At 38.4% G+C, this 16,911-nt stretch overlaps 1 protein-coding gene across 3 annotated transcripts in view; it reads right to left on the bottom strand.

Annotated features, from left to right (window-relative positions):
• The window catches only part of REXO5 (RNA exonuclease 5), a 56,360-nt gene that overhangs the window by 39,012 nt on the left and 437 nt on the right, over positions 1–16,911 (bottom strand). For 2 of the 3 annotated variants that reach the window (XM_055409613.2, XM_055409610.2), the window contains exons 2-6: positions 16,712–16,856; positions 10,216–10,328; positions 8,860–8,986; positions 7,358–7,454; positions 3,839–3,982 (exon numbers count right to left, since the gene is read on the bottom strand). In XM_055409613.2, the coding sequence (XP_055265588.1) occupies positions 3,839–3,982; positions 7,358–7,454; positions 8,860–8,986; positions 10,216–10,328; positions 16,712–16,852 (622 nt within the window). In that variant the 5' untranslated portion in view covers positions 16,853–16,856. The remainder of the gene's footprint in view (positions 1–3,838; positions 3,983–7,357; positions 7,455–8,859; positions 8,987–10,215; positions 10,329–16,711; positions 16,857–16,911) is intronic. The other variant, XM_088832935.1, reaches the window with a different exon arrangement.

Raw genomic sequence — 16,911 nt, forward strand, 5'->3', positions numbered from 1 at the left:
ATAGTTTCAGAAGTCCTAGCCACAGCAATCAGAGAAGAAAAAGAAATAAAAGGAATCCAGAATGGAAAAGAAGTAAAACTCACTGTTTGCAGATGACATGATCCTCTACATAGAAAACCCTGAAGATACCACCAGAAAATTACTAGAGCTAATCAATGATATAGTAAAGTTGCAGGATATAACATTAACACACAGAAATCTCTTGCATTCCTATACACTAACAATGAAGAAACAAAAAGAGAAATTAAGGAAACAATCCCATTCACCACTGCAATGAAAAGAATAAAATACTTAGGAATAAATTTACCTAAAGAAACAAAAGACCTATACACAAAAAAACTATAAAACAATGATGAAAGAAATCAAAGATGACACAAATAGATGGAGAAATATGCCATGTTCGTGGACTGGAAGAATCGATATAGGGAAAATGAGTTTACTACCCAAATTAATCTATAGATTAAATGCAATCCCTATCAAGCTACCAACGGTATTTTTCACAGAACCAAAACAAATAATCTCACAATTTGTATGGAAACACAAAAAAACCTCAAATAGCCAAAGCAACCTTGAGAAAGAAAAATGGAACTGGCGGAATCAACTTGCCTGACTTCAGACTATACTACAAAGCTACAGTCATCAGGACAGTATGGTACTGGCACAAAGACAGAAAGATAGACCAATGGAACAAAACAGAAAGCCCAGAGATAAATCCACACACCTATGGACACCTTATCTTTGACAAAGAAGACAAAATATACAGTGGAGAAAACACAATCTCTTTAACAAGTGGTGCTGGGAAAACTGGTCAACTACATTTAAAACAATGAAACTAGAACACTTTCTAACACCATACACAAAAATAAATTCAAAATTGATTAAAGATCTTCATGTAAGACCAGAAACTATAAAGCTCTTGGAGGAAAACATAGGCAGAACACTCTGACATAAATCACAGCAAGATTCTCTATGACCCACTTCCCAGAGTAATGGAAATAAAAAACAATAATAACAAATGGGACCTAATTAAACTTAAATGCTTTTGCACAATGAAGCAAACTATAGGCAAGGTGAAAAGGCAGCCTTTAGAATGGGAGAAAATAACAGCAAATGAAACAACTGACAAAGAATTAACCTTTAAAATATATAAGCAGTTCATGCAGCTCAATACCAGAAAAACAAATGACCCAATTAAAAAGTGGACCAAAGAACTGAACAAGTATTTTTCCAAAGAAGACATACAGATGGCTAACAAAAATGAAAATATGTTCAACATCATTCGTTACTACAGAAATGCAAATCAAAACCACAATGAGGTACCATCTTATGTGGGTCAGAATGGCTGCCATCAAAAAGTCTACAAACAATAAATGCTGGAGCGGGTGTGGAGAAAAGGGAACCTTTTTACACAGTTGGTGGGAATACAAACTAGTACAGCCACTATGGAGAACAGCCTGGAGATTCCTTTAAAAAACTGGAAACAGAATTACCATATGACCCAGCAACTCCACTGCTGGGCATACACACTGAAGAAACCAGAATTGAAAGAAACACATGTACCCCAATGTTCACTGCAGCACTGTTTACAATAGCTAGGACATGGAAGCAACCTAGATGTCCATCAGCAGAGAATGGACAAGGAAGCTGTGGTATATACACACAATGGAATATTACTCAGCTATAAAAAAAGAATGTATTTGAGTCAGTTCTAATGAGGTGGATGAAACTGGAGCCTATTTATATAGAGTGAAGTAAGTCAGAAACAGAAACATCGATACAGTATATTAACACTGTATATATGGAATTTATATGGAATATATATGGGATTTATCAAGACTGTAATGACGACCCTATCTGCAAGAGATCAAAAGAGACACAGGTGTAAAGAACAGACATTTGGACTATGTGGGAGAAGGCAAGGGTGGGATAATTTGAGAGAATAACATTAAAACATGTATATTACCATATGTAAAACAGATGACCGGTGCAAGTTTGATGCATGAAGCAGGGCACTCGAAGCCGGGTCAACCCAGGGTGATGGGTGGGGAGGGAGGTGTGAGGGGGGTTCAGGATGAGGGGATACATGTTCACCCATGGCTGATTTTTGTTGATGTCTGGCAAAAACCACCACAATATTGTAAAGTAACTAGCCTCCAATTAAAATAAATAAGTAAATTATTTTAAATTTTTAAAAAAGGAAAAAAAAAAGACAGTCTGGTAGTTCCTTAAAAGGATAAACATAGAGTTACCATAGGATTTGGTAGGTATATACCCATTGGTACATACTTAAGAAAAATGAAAACATATACCCATGCAAAAACTTTCATCTGGATGTAGCATTATTCACAACAGCCCCAAAGTATAAACAACTCAAATGTCATCAGCTGATGACTAGATAAATAAAATGCATAAACATACATGGAATATCATTAGAACGAAAATAAATGACATAATAATACATGCTACAACATGGATAAACCATGAAAATTTTATGCTAAGCTAAAAAACCCAGTTACAAAGACCACATATTGTGTGATTCTATTTATATTCACAATAGGTAAATCTATTAACAGAGAGTAATTAGTAGTTGCCTTGGGCTAAAGGGCATTGCAGGAAATGATAGCACCAGGATTCCATTGGGGTGATGAAAGTGATTGTGGCAATAGCTGACAAAATCTGTAAACATACTAAAAACTACTGAAGTTGTATACTTTAAATAGGTGAACTGTATGGTAGGTTAATTATATCTCAATAGGGCTTTATTTGGATTTTTTAAGGATTTTTAACATCACTGCTATCTAGGTTGGTCATAACTCCTTCCAAGGAGTAAGCGTCTTTTAATTTCATGGCTGCAATCAGTATCTGCAGTGATTTTGGAGCCCAAAAAAATAAAGTCTGACACCGCTTCCACTGTTTCCCCATCTATTTCCCATGAAGTGATGGGACCAGATGCCATGATCTTAGTTTTCCGAATGTTGAGCTTCAAGCCAACTTTTTCACTCTCCTCTTTCATTTTCATCAAGAGGCTTTTGAGTTCCTCTTCGCTTTCTGCCATAAGGGTGGTATCATCATTCATTCTAAAAGATCAGTCCTGGGTGTTCACTGGAAGGACTGATGCTAAAGCTGAAACTCTAATACTTTGGCCACCTCATGTGAAGAGTTGACTCACTGGAAAAGACTCTGATGCTGGGAGGGATTGGGGACAGGAGGAGAAGGGGACGACAGAGAATGAGATGGCTGGATGGCATCACCAACTTGATGGACATGAGTTTGAGTGAACTCTGGGAGTTGGTGATGGACAGGGAGGCCTGGCGTGCTGTGATTCATGGGGTCGCAAAGAGTCAGACACAACTGAGTGACTGAACTGAACTGAACTGAACATCACTGCTGTGATTAAGAGGTAATAAATAAAAGAATTTTTATTAAAGTCTTACTACATAACTGACCAAAGCTCTGAGCCTAGACATATTTATTAAAGAAAATGGAGGTGGGGGTGGGAGGAAGATTAGGAGTACTAGAGAAGTGTTAAAATGTTAAAGACATATTGACTTCAATACACTAAGAAAGAATGAAAGAAAAATAAAAAAGGAATATTTTTTTATTCCCACAAAATATTTCAATGTTATTTAAGGTCATGTTCATGTACTACCTAAAATCAGTCACAGTATACATCCTACACTTTAGGAAACATTGCACTTAAATTATTTCCTCTTTAATAGAGGATGGAATAAGTCACTTGGAAAGCAGTCCATAAAAACGAACTTTCAACAGTAATATTTTTAACAAACTGACAGACATTCTTCTATCGTTGCCAACATAGGATAAAATCTATACCAACCTTGTAGTGGAAAGTGGTATGTTTTCATTTCCTCCTTTGTGAGAAGGCATCTAGTCAAGCCCACTTTCTTAGAGCCATACTTTTGAATGATGAGGTCTTTCTGCAAGTTGATGCTAACTTTTGAGCTGGCAGAAGGTAAAGACCCTGAAACAAAGACAATCACATATATGTTATAAAGTGTGTTTATAAGACCTCAGAGGACATGTCTTTTAATGATGCATAGGGTAAACATGGTGAAGATGAAAAGGTTTATAAGGCCCAGTCCCAACTTTAAAGGAGCTTGCACTCTAATATATTTATAGGAGCACAAAGCAAAAATAACTCTCAAATGGGTTGTAACAATAAAAGCTATAAAAGGGAAAGGGAGAATACACTGGATGAGATAGTCAGAAATGGTTCAAGAGAGGAAAAGACTAGCTGAGTCTAGTCCTAAAGAGCAGAATTCAGATATTTGCTGTATTAAACTAGCCTGTTAATGATGGACAGGGAAGCCTGGCATACTGCAGTCCATGGGGATGCAAAGAGTCAGATATGACTGAGCAACTAAACTGAACTGAAACTAGTCTGTTACAGTGTCTGCCACTCCTAATAAATCTACTGTACCCCTAACCACTTGACAAAACACAAACTTGTTCTTTAAGAAGCAACAGTTACTGATTGGATTAAGAGTGGTTAAGTCGCTCGCTCAGTCAGGCCCAACTCTTTGCAACCCCGTGGACTGTAGCCCACCAGGCAAGAATACTGGAGTGGGTTGCCATTTCCTTCTCCAGGGGATCTTCCTAACCCAGGGATCGAACTCAGGTCTCCCGCATTGCAGACAGATGATTTAACCTCTGAGCCACCAGGGAAGGGACCTTGCTAAAGAGGGAGCCAACTATAAACTGACCAGTAACTTGATATTCCTTGCCATGCTCAAAAGGGACAAGGGTATTAGCTAAGCTGATCAATGTTCTTGCTTCTAAAACTGAACTAGAAATACAGAGAACAGATCGGTTAGAAAAGAAAACAAAGACACTAAGATGCCATGAAAAGGATAAAGAAAAGGTCTTCACCAGAGGCACTTAGATTCTTGATGTCTTTCTAGTCCATAGGCATCCTTCAAATAATACCCTCTCATTTAAGGTGGTCTAAATGAATATCTGGTCCTGGCAACCCAAAGAGCCAAAATATCAGAAATAAGAAAAGAGGGCATTCCAATTAAGAGAAATGTACAAACCAAACTTGGTAAGGTAATGACTAGACAAGTCAGGGAGGAAAAAAGGTCTTCGTAGAAGAGCAGTATAAGAAACAAGTTGAAAGAAGAGGAAAAAGTGAACTGTAGACCACAATGAATTTCAGGCTCAAGAGTTTGGACTTACGGAGCAACAGAAAGCTCCTGAGAAGGGAAGTGGCATAACCAAACACTACTTTAAGAAAGATCAATCTCAAAGATATGGAGAAAATGTAGTAGAGAGAAAAACGACTTTGCAATAATTCTGGCAAAAAAAAAGACTGGATTAACATGGTGGAGGGATGAAGAAAAAGGATGAAACATTACAGAAGAAACACTGATGAAGCATAGTGACAGAACAATTCAGTTCAGTCAACAAAATATTTACTGAGTACTTATTATATGCCTGGCATTGCTCTACCCAGTAGATTCCCCAATGAACAAAATCAACAAAGTCTCCTAAATTCTAGTTGAGAAGATGTGGACAATAAACAAATACATAATATATCAGGTGAGGATAAGGTAAAGGAGGAAAGGGAGTGTTAGGGCAGGAAAAGGGTTAATGTCATATATTTTATAATCAGGGACGGTCTCTCTTATAAAGTAACATTTGAATAGAGATTCTTAATAGCAAAGGGAATGAGTCATGCAGATTGGGTATGGGGAGCCAAAAGAAAAGAAATTCTTAAATTCAAGACTGGTGTCTTAGAGAAAAACAACACTAACAGAAAAGAGGATTTGAAGGTGGAAGTCTATTATTTAAGGATGAAAAATATGCTTTTAATTATGCTACGATTGAAGGTACAATGGAGTATCCAGGTAACAACATCCAGCAGGCAGCTGAGATAATGTAGGCCTGGAATTTGGGACATCAAAGCTAAAGATGCGGGAGTTATCCACAGAAAAGGTGGGTAAACTGGAGAAGAATAGATGAATATTTCAAAGAAAGACTGAAGTGAAGAAAGATCAAAGTGCTATGATCTAATGGACTATAACTTAAGGACTTTGATATTTAGGTTGGGAAACTGAAGCAAAATCCTTAGGACAGAGAATTAGCTATAACCCTCTAGTTCCTCAATGCTTATAGAATAAACCCAAAATTCTTAACATGGCATTTACAGCCTGCAAAACAAAGTTTAAACCTACCTCTAAGCCTCATCTCTCACTACTACATCCCCTCTTATTCCATCTCCAACCCTAATTATCCTCAACAATCCATATTCTTCAGTCACATCAATTTCTTTTTCAGATTACATCCTTTCTTTTACAACTCAATGATTTTACATAAGTTCTGAATCTTATAATGACTACTCTGTGATTCACTCAAATATGTCAAAACACAGTAGATGTCAAATTAAATGAAGTTGCAGGTCTGATATGGACATCTATTAGAATGAAGGAAAGGGGAACAATGCAAAGAAAGGAAGTTAGATGCTTTTGAGATAGAAGATAATAGGAAACACAGTCATGGAGAATATGGAAAGGAATCATTGGTTTTTCCTCACCACTTTTTCAGGATCCCTCAGTGCAACTATTCAATAATTTAATTATTTCTGAATACACATACAAAAAGCATTATTGAACAATACTTACCTTACTATCTGCAATGAACTGTTAAGGTCTATTCCATCACTCACCTCCTTGCCCCTCAAAAGACAAGGTCAGCTATAACTTGCTAATGGGACACAACCCATTCTGAAAAACACTGCTATTGTGGATGTTTACACTTTAGCTGGCCAGTATCTAAACTTGCCTATTCCCCACTGTGAGTAGTATTAGTGAGCATCCCTACATTAGTAAGAGGTAAGATCTTCCTTCCCATTTGTACACTTGTGTGTACAAAGACCCAGTGACAGTGTAAAAATGATTCACAGTAATTCATAAGAATCTACTGTCAGTAATAACCAGGGAATATACTTTTCTTTTTCCTTAAAAACACACACGCACAAAATTGCTTTTCTGCTTAATTTAATTGGAATTGAGTTTTGTTGTTTGCAAAAATAAACTTGACTGATAAACCTACTTGTAAGCATATCCAAGGGCTTCCCTGGTGGCTCAGCAGCAATGAATCTGCCTGCAATGCAGGAGATGTGGCAGGAACCGGAGGGTTCAATCCCTGGGTGGGGAAGATTCCCCGGGAGAAGAAAATGGCAACCTACTCCAGTATTCCTGCCTGAGAAATCCATGGACAGAGGAGCCTGGTGGGCTACAGTCTATGGAGTGGCAAAGAGTCGGACATGACTTAGTGACTAAACAACAACAAAGCATATCCATATGAGCAGATCATCAAACCAGAGTCATAATCATACCTTCCATTGCTTTGGGCAGATTCCCAATTATTTGTTTCTTTTGCAGCCCGATGATATCAGCTAGGAAATCAGATGAAGGGGGAGGCAAGCGGAATTTCTGAAAATACATAAAAGGCTTTTACAAAAATGTTTGAAAGCAGTTAAAATACTGTCAAAGGTCTAGACTCAGTGCTATGCTACGCAGACTCAACTCAGTGCTATGAAAAATCTGGACCTTAACTGTTTGCATTGTAAAATGAGAACTGTTTCCTTAATGTGTAAAAATGACTGAATAAGTGAAATACCATTTATCCTACCCTAGCAATTTTCTTTGCTTCCCCGACTACACATTATACTAAAGAAACAAACATTAAAAAAACGTGTAACTCAGAAAAGCAAAGTACCCTTTATTTTTCAACGCACTTTCTATATGCATTACTTTAGTGGATAACATGCCAGGTAAAAATGACACAGAAAAGCAGTAATTGAGCGTTCAAGCCTCAGGCTCACTTGGGCTTAAATTCCAGCTCGACCACTTACTAGCTATAACTTGGACGCATTACTCAGTTTCCTTATGAATAAAATGGGAATTTTATTTTATTTATTTATTTTTTTTTGAACAGAGGAAAATTTATGCGTCGAACCTGGACTGGTCACTTATGATAATATACATGCTACAATTCCATTCTCTCCAATCATTCCACCTTCACCCTCTCCCACAGAGTCCCAAAGACTGTTCTAAATGCCTATGTCTCTTTTGCAGTCTCTTATACTTAAAAAGTATCTCTTATAAGACTATTGTGAGAATTAAAGATGATGCATGCTAAGTATGAGTAATAAAGGGCTAAGCACAGACTGAGCGACTTCACTTTCACTTTCAAGCATTGGAGAAGGAAATGGCAACCCACTCCAGTATTCTTGCCTGGAGAATCCCAGGGACGGGGGAGCCTATGGGGTCGCACAGAGTCAGACCCGACTGAAGCGACGTAGCAGCAGTAGCAGGCAGCAGTATTCAAAAAATTAAAGCAGAAAAGAAAACGAAGACCCAAGGAGAATTAGGCTACAACTAACAAATTCAAATGCTCTTGAGGGTAAATGGATGAAACAATCTGATAAAGAATGGAAGACAGCTGCTATTCAGCTCCAGATACTGTTTTAAGGGAACTCAATCTTGTGATATTGTCAAGAGAGGCCAAGAAACATGGATTTTACGTAAATTTTACAATTTTTAAAAACACCAGTGCCCAAATAAAATGTGACAATATCAACTACAATCTGGGAACTATAGATTACAGCCTGGGAACTACAGCTTGCAATCTGAGATTTTGCCTAGATTACCAAAAGAAAAATATCAGAGACAAATCTAATTCCAACACAAGGTATCAATCGTAACCTTTTTAGCTTTCTACAACTTCTACTTCTTGTTCAATCAGGCTGCCAAGCAGCACAATTTGAAATATATGCCCTAGTCTCGAAGTATGAGAACCTGACTCAAGTCCGGATAAAAAGTTTTCTTAACTTACATGTTTGAATGTCTTTCGGAGAAATCCAAATTCCAAATAGAACTTGTAAAAGTGTAGCTGACTCAATCCCTGCAGTATAAAAACCACCACGTTGTTCAGGTGGTTCTGGTGAAAAAGCTGGCACCAGCTGTTGAAAAATCAAACCAATACAGCTGAGACTGAAACTTTTAAGTCAGTTACAGGCATTCAGAAGGGCAGTGTGAAAAAAGCACTGAGCAACAGCTATTAGAGTTTATCACTGCTCACTGACTGCCTGGAAATGAAGAACAGCTATTACAGCTGTTCTTTGAATTTAAACAAAGATCTCTCGAGGTAATTATTTCATTCAAATCAAGTAGAATAACAAGTGAAACACAATGAATTCAAATCCAAAATCCTATTAAGATTTGTTTTAAACTTGAACTAATTAAGCTCAATTTACAAAGGTGTATCTTCAACATCCCAATCTGCTCTACAACCCTTTCTAAGCAAGTAAGCATATGACTCAGAAAAGGCAATGGCAAGCCATTCCAGTACTCTTGCCTAGAAAATCCCATGGATGGAGGAGCCTGGTAGGCTACAGTCTATGGGGTCACTAAGGGTCGGACACGACTGAGCTACTTCACTTTCACTTTTCACTTTCATGCATTGGAGAAGGAAATGGCAACCCACTCCAGTGTTCTTGCCTGGAGAATCCCAGGGAAGGGGGAGCCTGGTGGGCTTCCATCTATGGGGTCACACAGAGTTGGACACAACTGAAGTGACTTAGCAGCAGCAGCAGCAGCAAGCATATGACTGGCTTCAAGAAAGCCAGTTTTAGATAAAGTGACAAGAGCAATGGCAGTATCTGTTAATGCAGAGAGGGTTTTTGAGGTATTTAGCTACCCTACCCCCAGACAGAAGTATACATCTGAAAATCTCTCTACTGGTACATACACGAACACAATTTTCATGAGACATTTAATAATGGCACTAAGGATACCAAAACAGTCATATTCTCTTTGCCCCTGATTTGCAAAGAAGAAAAAAGATTGGAATTCTTAATATATGATGTTATTTCAATCAGGTCTCCATCAGAGGTTATAAACTAAAATACCTATAGCAGCCAGACAGATAATATAAATAAGGGAAGCTGGCCAGGTGGGACACTGAAGTATACATCTAAAATGAGAGGCCACTATTCATAGGGACAGTTGCCAGAGTTTTTTCAAGAAATATGGATTTTTATAAAGGAATTTCCAGTTTAAATTGTTGATAATTTTGTTTAAAAAATTAGGACATTCTGGGTGGCAAATAAAAAATGTCAGGCAGATATGGTTCCCTAGATACAAATTTGAAACCTCAGGTCTATATCCATCTTTAAAGTTCATCTCATACCTGGGTTTAGGAAAATTGGATTTGCCCAGAACTGCATACTTCAGCAATTCACATAGCTGGCCATGGGTTACTTCACAGTTTTCAGCAAATAAAATGGTAGATAATCGAGCTTTCTGCAAAAGTAAATCAGGGCATAGCGGATTATGATTATAAACAACAGCAACAAAAACACGGCAAATTTTAAAATATTCTAGTTTCTGATTATTTTACCATAATATAAACATAAGGAGGGTTCTAATTAATTAGAAATGAAGGTCTAAAACAACCTGTGATATGACAGTATTAATAAGATATTTAATAAACACTGATACAGAACCTTAATTATAGATATCCCTAGCTTGTTATGTGCTAGGAATAGCAGGATGGATAAAATATGCTCTTAAGAAGCCCATTCGACCAAGGTGAAAAAATGCAGAACCAGGTAATTCCTGTTTAAGATGTAGGTGCTGTTCTAAAGATAAAGGAGCAAAGAGGCTAAAACTAACTGTCTTGGGGGGTTGGAGAATTTTAGAGATAGCATAACTGAGATGAAAATAATGCAACTGGACCTTGAAAGTAATGAGTCAGCCAGGTAGGAGGAAACATTGTGCCTAAATACGTAGTTTGGTTTGGCTGGAGCCAAGACTGCAGGTTTTGTAGAGCAATGGAGATATGAGAGGAAAGAATGAAGTTGGAGTCAGATCATAGAAGACCAATGTGGCCTAAGCAAAGGAGTCGGACTTTAAGCCTCTCCTTAAAACAGCTTTGTACTTACATAAAGTTATTAAAGTAGTTCATGCTTGTTAAAAAAGAGTCAGATAATAGAGAAGGGTAAAACTGACAATAGATAGGTGAAAATAAGTTACCTGTACTTGTACAATTCAAGTACAACTCATATCATTTTCCTTTTGGTCTGAGAGGCCTCAGAGTAACAGTGGTTAGGAGTTCAAGCCCCGGAGTTCCACTACCTAAGGTCAAATACCAAGCTCTACCATCCTAAGTGCCGTAAGATGTTAAGAGGTTAGGGACAAGTGCTTTGACCTAAGACTAAGGTTTTTTCATTTACAGAATAATTATAATTCTACCTTATGATATTATTGGGAAAACCAACATGGTAATGTACTGAGGCAAGAGTAATGTATAGAAGCCAGTGCCCAACATACTCTAAGATAAGTAAACACCAGATATTATTACTACTACTATTTTTCCATGTGACTATTTAAAGCTAATGCTGAGCACTTACCCACATCTATTAAATCATTTAATTCTTTGTAAGTGGACACTACTATTATCCCCATTTTACAAATAAAGAAATGTAGGAACAACAGATAAGTGCAGAACCAAAATCAGAATGTAGGCTCCAAAGCTCAAATTCTTTTCATCTCTATCTTATACTGTCCCCAAGGGATTACAGTTTACACTGTTTTGTAACCAACTCCCTCCACCACACACACACCAAAAAACCCAGGGAAGGAGTTCCCTGGCAGTCTAGCGGTTAGGATTTGGCACACTGTAATTGCTGTAGCTCAGGGTTCAGTCCCTGGAGAGGGAAAAGAGATCCTGCAAGCTGCTTGGTTTGGGGGTGGGGGGGAATCTGTAAATATCTTTCCATATCTGTTAAATATAACAAACGTCGATTTTAATAATAGTTTACTCTCTCAATTTACCTAAAAACTTACAGCTTATCTAAAAAAAATTCCCTATTGATGACACTTGTTTAAATTATAAACAATATTATGATGAGGATCCTTGTATAGACATTCTTGCACACCTATTTTCTCAGGATAAATTCCTCGTCAAATAATCATGTATACCTTACATTCTGACAAAATTGCTAACTCCTGAAAAAATATACAAATTTATACTCATCAAATAAAAATACACAATATTGATAATGTATGACGGACTCTATATACAGCAGTAAGTAATCACGGTTGCCAAACATGGGATGTTAGAGCCTGAGTAGGATGGGGAGAGCATACTATACCGGAGAAAGTCCAGGTGAATGCAGAGTTCCAGAAGGAGCGGTAAGAGAGCCTTCTTAAGTGAACAGTGAAAAGAAATAGAGGAAAATAATAGAATGGGAAAGACTACAGAACTCTTCAAGAAAACGGGACGCATGATACAGGATGCTTGGGGCTGGTGCAGGGGGATGACCTGGAGGGAGGATATGGGGAAGAGGGAGGATATGGGGAAGAGGGAGGTGGGCGGGGGGTTCAAGAGGGGAAACACGTGTACACCCGGGGCAGATTCGTATCAATGTATGGCAAAACCAAGCAATATATTAATGTAAAGTAATTTGCCTTCAATAAAAAATAAAGAAAGAAAATGGGGGATGTTGCAGAGAGGAAGTCAATTCTGACTCCACGTTGGAACTGTTTCTTTGACTTGCTTTTCATTGCTTTTGTTATTAATATATAATCACACAGAATGGTTTGCCTCAGAGAATACGCCCCCCGCCTGACTGTTAAACTAAAATGTCTTTGTTCAAGACCCTGTCCACATGTGGATGGCAGGAAGGAAAAAATCCCCTGCCTCAGGCAGGGGATGCCTGAGGCCATTCTAGGAGATGTTTGCAAAATTAAAGGCCTTTTTACTTTGCTTCTTTCTCTCTACCTTTAAAAGAACCTGGCATCCAGCCCCTAATAAAATAGTTACTTTGAGGCGCTAGTCTGTCATCTTCTCGGTCTGCTGGCTCTTCCTTGCCTCAACATCTTGTCTCTCGGATTCACTGGCCTATTGTGTAGTGAGCAGAGCAAGCTTGGACTCAGTAACAGAGATACCAAGGAAACATTTCATACAAAGATGGGTACAATGAAGAACAGAAACGGTAAGGACCTAAGAGAAGCAGAAGATACTAAGAAGAGGTGGCAAGAATACACAGAAAAAAACTGTACAAAAAACGTTATAATGACCCAGATAACCATGATGGTGTGGTCACTCACCTAGAGCCAGACATCCTAGGAGTGTGAAGTCAAGTGGGCCTTAGGAAGCATTATTATGAACAAAGCTAGTGGAGGTGATGGAATTCCAGGTGAGCTATTTCAAACGCTAAAAGATGACGTTGTTAAAGTGCTGCACTCAATATGCCAGCAAATTTGGAAAACTCAGCAGTGGCCACAGGACTGGAAAAGGTCAGTTTTCATTCCAATCCCAAAGGGCAATGCCAAAGGATGTTCAAATTACCATACAGTTTCACTAATCTCACATGCTAGCAAGATTATGCTCAAAATCCTTCAAGCTAGGCCTCAGCAGTACGTGAACTGAGAACTTCCAGATGTACAAGCTGGATTTAGAAAAGGCAAAGGAACCAGAGATCAAATTGCCAACATCCTTTGGATCATAGAAAAAGCAAGAGCGTTCCAGAAAAACATCTACTTCTGCTTCTTTGACTATGCCAAAGCCTTTGACTGGATGGATCACAACAAACTGTGGAAAATTCTTAAAGAGATGGAAATACCAGACCACCTTACCTGCCTCCTGAGAAACCTGTATGCAGGACAAGAAGCAACAGTTAGAATCGGACACAGAACAACAGACTGTTTCAAAATTGGGAAAGGAGTATGTCAAAGGCTGTATATTGTTATGCTGCTTATTTAACTCATATGTAGAGTTAAATTTCTCATTATGAGAAATGCCAGCCTGGATGACTCACAAGCTGGAATCAAGATTGCTGGGAGAAATACCAACAACCTCAGATACGCAGATGATACCACTTTACTGGCAGAAAGTGAAAAGGAACTAAAGAGCCTCTTGATGAAGGTGAAAGAGGAGAGTGAAAAAGCTTGCTGAAAACTCTACATTCAAAATACAAATATCTTGGCATCCAGTCCCATCACTTCATGGCAAATAGATGGGGGAAAATGGAAACAGTGACAAATATTATTTTCTTGGGCTCCAAAATCACTGTGAATGGGACTGCAGCCATGAAATTAAGACGCTTGCTCCTTGAAAGAAAAGCTGTAACAAATCTAGACAGAGTATTAAAAAGCAGAGACATCACTTCGCCAAGAAAGATCTGTATAGTCTACACTGTGGTTTTTCTAGTAGCCATGTATGGATGTGAAAGCTGGACCATAAAGAAGGCTGCATGAGGGCTGAGTGCCCAAGAGTTGATGCTTTTGAACTGTGGTGCTGAAGAAGACTCTCGAAAGACCCTTGGACAGCAAGGAGATCAATCCAGTCAATCCTAAAGGAAATAAACCCTGAATATTCACTGGAAGGACTGATGCTGAAGCTCCAATATTTTGGCCACCTGACGCGAAGAGCCAACTCATTGGAAAAGACCCTGATGCTGGGAAACAGTGAGGGCAAGAGAAGGGGAAAACAGAGGAAGGGATGGTTTGATGGCATCACTGACTCAATGGACATGAGTTTGAGCAAACTCAAGGAATTATCAAAGGACAGAGACGCCTGGCATGCAGAAGTTCATGGGGTCACAAAGAGATGGACATAACTTAGTGACTGAACAACAAGGGTTAGGAAACCAGAATATACGTTGCAAGACAGTGGCCCAGTGTGAAGTGTCAAAGCCTGAGCAGTATGAGGAGGGTATCCATGCAGTGGGAAGTGGAGAGCAGTGACGCTGGCATCAGATGTAAGAAATTGTTTAGGGTAAGGAGGGCACCAGTCCAGAGGGACAAATAGTAATGTCACTGAATTCAGAACCTGAAAAGGGTAAGTGCAGGCATCCACCATGTGAGTAGCTTGTCACAGTAGCAACAAAGGCATTCACAATGGAGAGTGACCTGGTACATTATGCAGAATGACCAGAGCCTAAGCTGGGTGAGGAGGGTGTGAGGCAATGGCAGAAAGAGGGGACCAAGTCAAATATATTTGAAGATAACAAGAGTCAAATTTTTCAGCTATATAAGGAAGTTATAAATATGAAAAGCGAGACAACTAGAATGAACTCAGTGGAATTGGATTGGAAGCAAAGATACTGATATGAATTGACAGTTTTTCAATATATATATATATATCTATATATATAAAAGTATTTTAATGTAAACATACGTATGTGTGTATAAACCTATACACACATATTTCTTAGCTCTCATTTGGAGTATTGACATCCCAATAGCAATCAGCACGTCTAGCACCCAGATCTTGAATTTCTAAATGTCATTCTCCACTAAAAATAACCAATTCTCCTCAGAGAGATGGCTGATTTCAGGGCTAAGACAGGGGAAGCACAGAAGAGTCTGAAATATCTTTTTGTGCCAGAAAAATAAGGAAATGCTCAAGAATGATCAGGTCCATGTCAAAGGGACACAGAAGCTAGCTTAATGACCAAATCTGGGATATTCTGAGCACCAAAATAAATATACTAATGGATTATAATTAATTGAATAAACTAAGTATCCACAAATTCATACTAATAAAAAAAATGAATAAACTGAAAGTTTAACGAGGGAGCATTTCCCCACAAAATAACAGAAAAAGAGCAATTTTAGAGAAATTTAGCACATACTTTCTTAATCAAATTATCAAGGTTAATATCATCAGTACTGGGATAAGTCACATTAGGGTACAACCTGATAAAATACAAGAAAACATAGTATCACTTCTGTGACATTCCTGTCAAAGATGTATAACGTGAATCTAATAATGAGAAAACAAACCTAACTTGAGGGACATTCTGACATTCTACAAAATAACTGGTACAGGTTCTTCAAAGGTAGTAAAGCCACAAATGTCAAAGAATGAATAACTGTTTGCATTGAAGGAAACATAACAGCTAAAGTAACACATTTATTCTAAACTAGATCTTATTGCTAAACAGAACGTTATTAGAACTGGAGAAACCTGAATGGGATCTGAGAATTAGATGGTAGCATATATCCATGTTATTTCCTGATTTTGCTGGTTGCATTTTAGTTATGTAGATATTAGAAAATATGTAAACACTAAAATATGTGGGTGGAAGGTAGTTTCTGATACTGTCCTTGCAAATTTTAAGTTTGAGACGGTTTCAAAATAAAGTGATGAGATTGTCAACTTCCTTGAACTTTCTACCACGTTAACCTTTTAAAAAAAAATTGTTTTGCCAATCTGATAGGCTCCCCCAAAAGGAATCGCATTTTAAAAGACTTCACAGCAGTAATTCCCTTACTATTGTTTATCTTCTCTCTCCACTAGAAAGGTAATAGCAATCTTTGTTTACTCACTAATGTTCCCCAAGTGCCTAGAAAGACAATAGAAATCTGATGACTATGGGGATGCCACAGAATGCTCAAGAAATGATAGATTATCAGCCTTATTATTCCGTTACTGGAATGTAAACTGCACAGGGGCAGGAAATTTTGTGCTTTTATGCACTGGTATATTTGCAGAACCTAGAACAATTCCTGCACACAGAAGACTTCAAAATATCTGTTGAACAAACATTCTTCTCGTATGCCAGGCACAATACCGGTTTTAAACCGCCAATATCGGCCCCAAGGTAAGTGGTACTGTATTATTTGGGAGTTCCAAACTGCCTCGGGCTGCCCAGTCGGGATCCCCCATTGCTCACCTTGGCGACAGGTTGCTGCCTTTCCTCAGGATCCCAAAGGGATCTCATCGCCTCAGCGGCCCCGACCAGCTTGCTCGGAATCCGCTTCCTCTTTCTGCCCTTCTTGAGGGTCCTCCCGCTCCTTTTCCTCTCTGGCTCCATGAGCCTGTTGAGAAAGATCGCTTTTTAGCGCTCTGAGGAAACCCCGACGCCCTGATGGC

The sequence above is a fragment of the Moschus berezovskii genome, chromosome 27 (assembly GCF_049115385.1).
Source record: "Moschus berezovskii isolate FMDL1 chromosome 27, NW_MosBer_1.0, whole genome shotgun sequence".
NCBI classification, from domain to species: Eukaryota; Metazoa; Chordata; class Mammalia; order Artiodactyla; family Moschidae; genus Moschus; species Moschus berezovskii.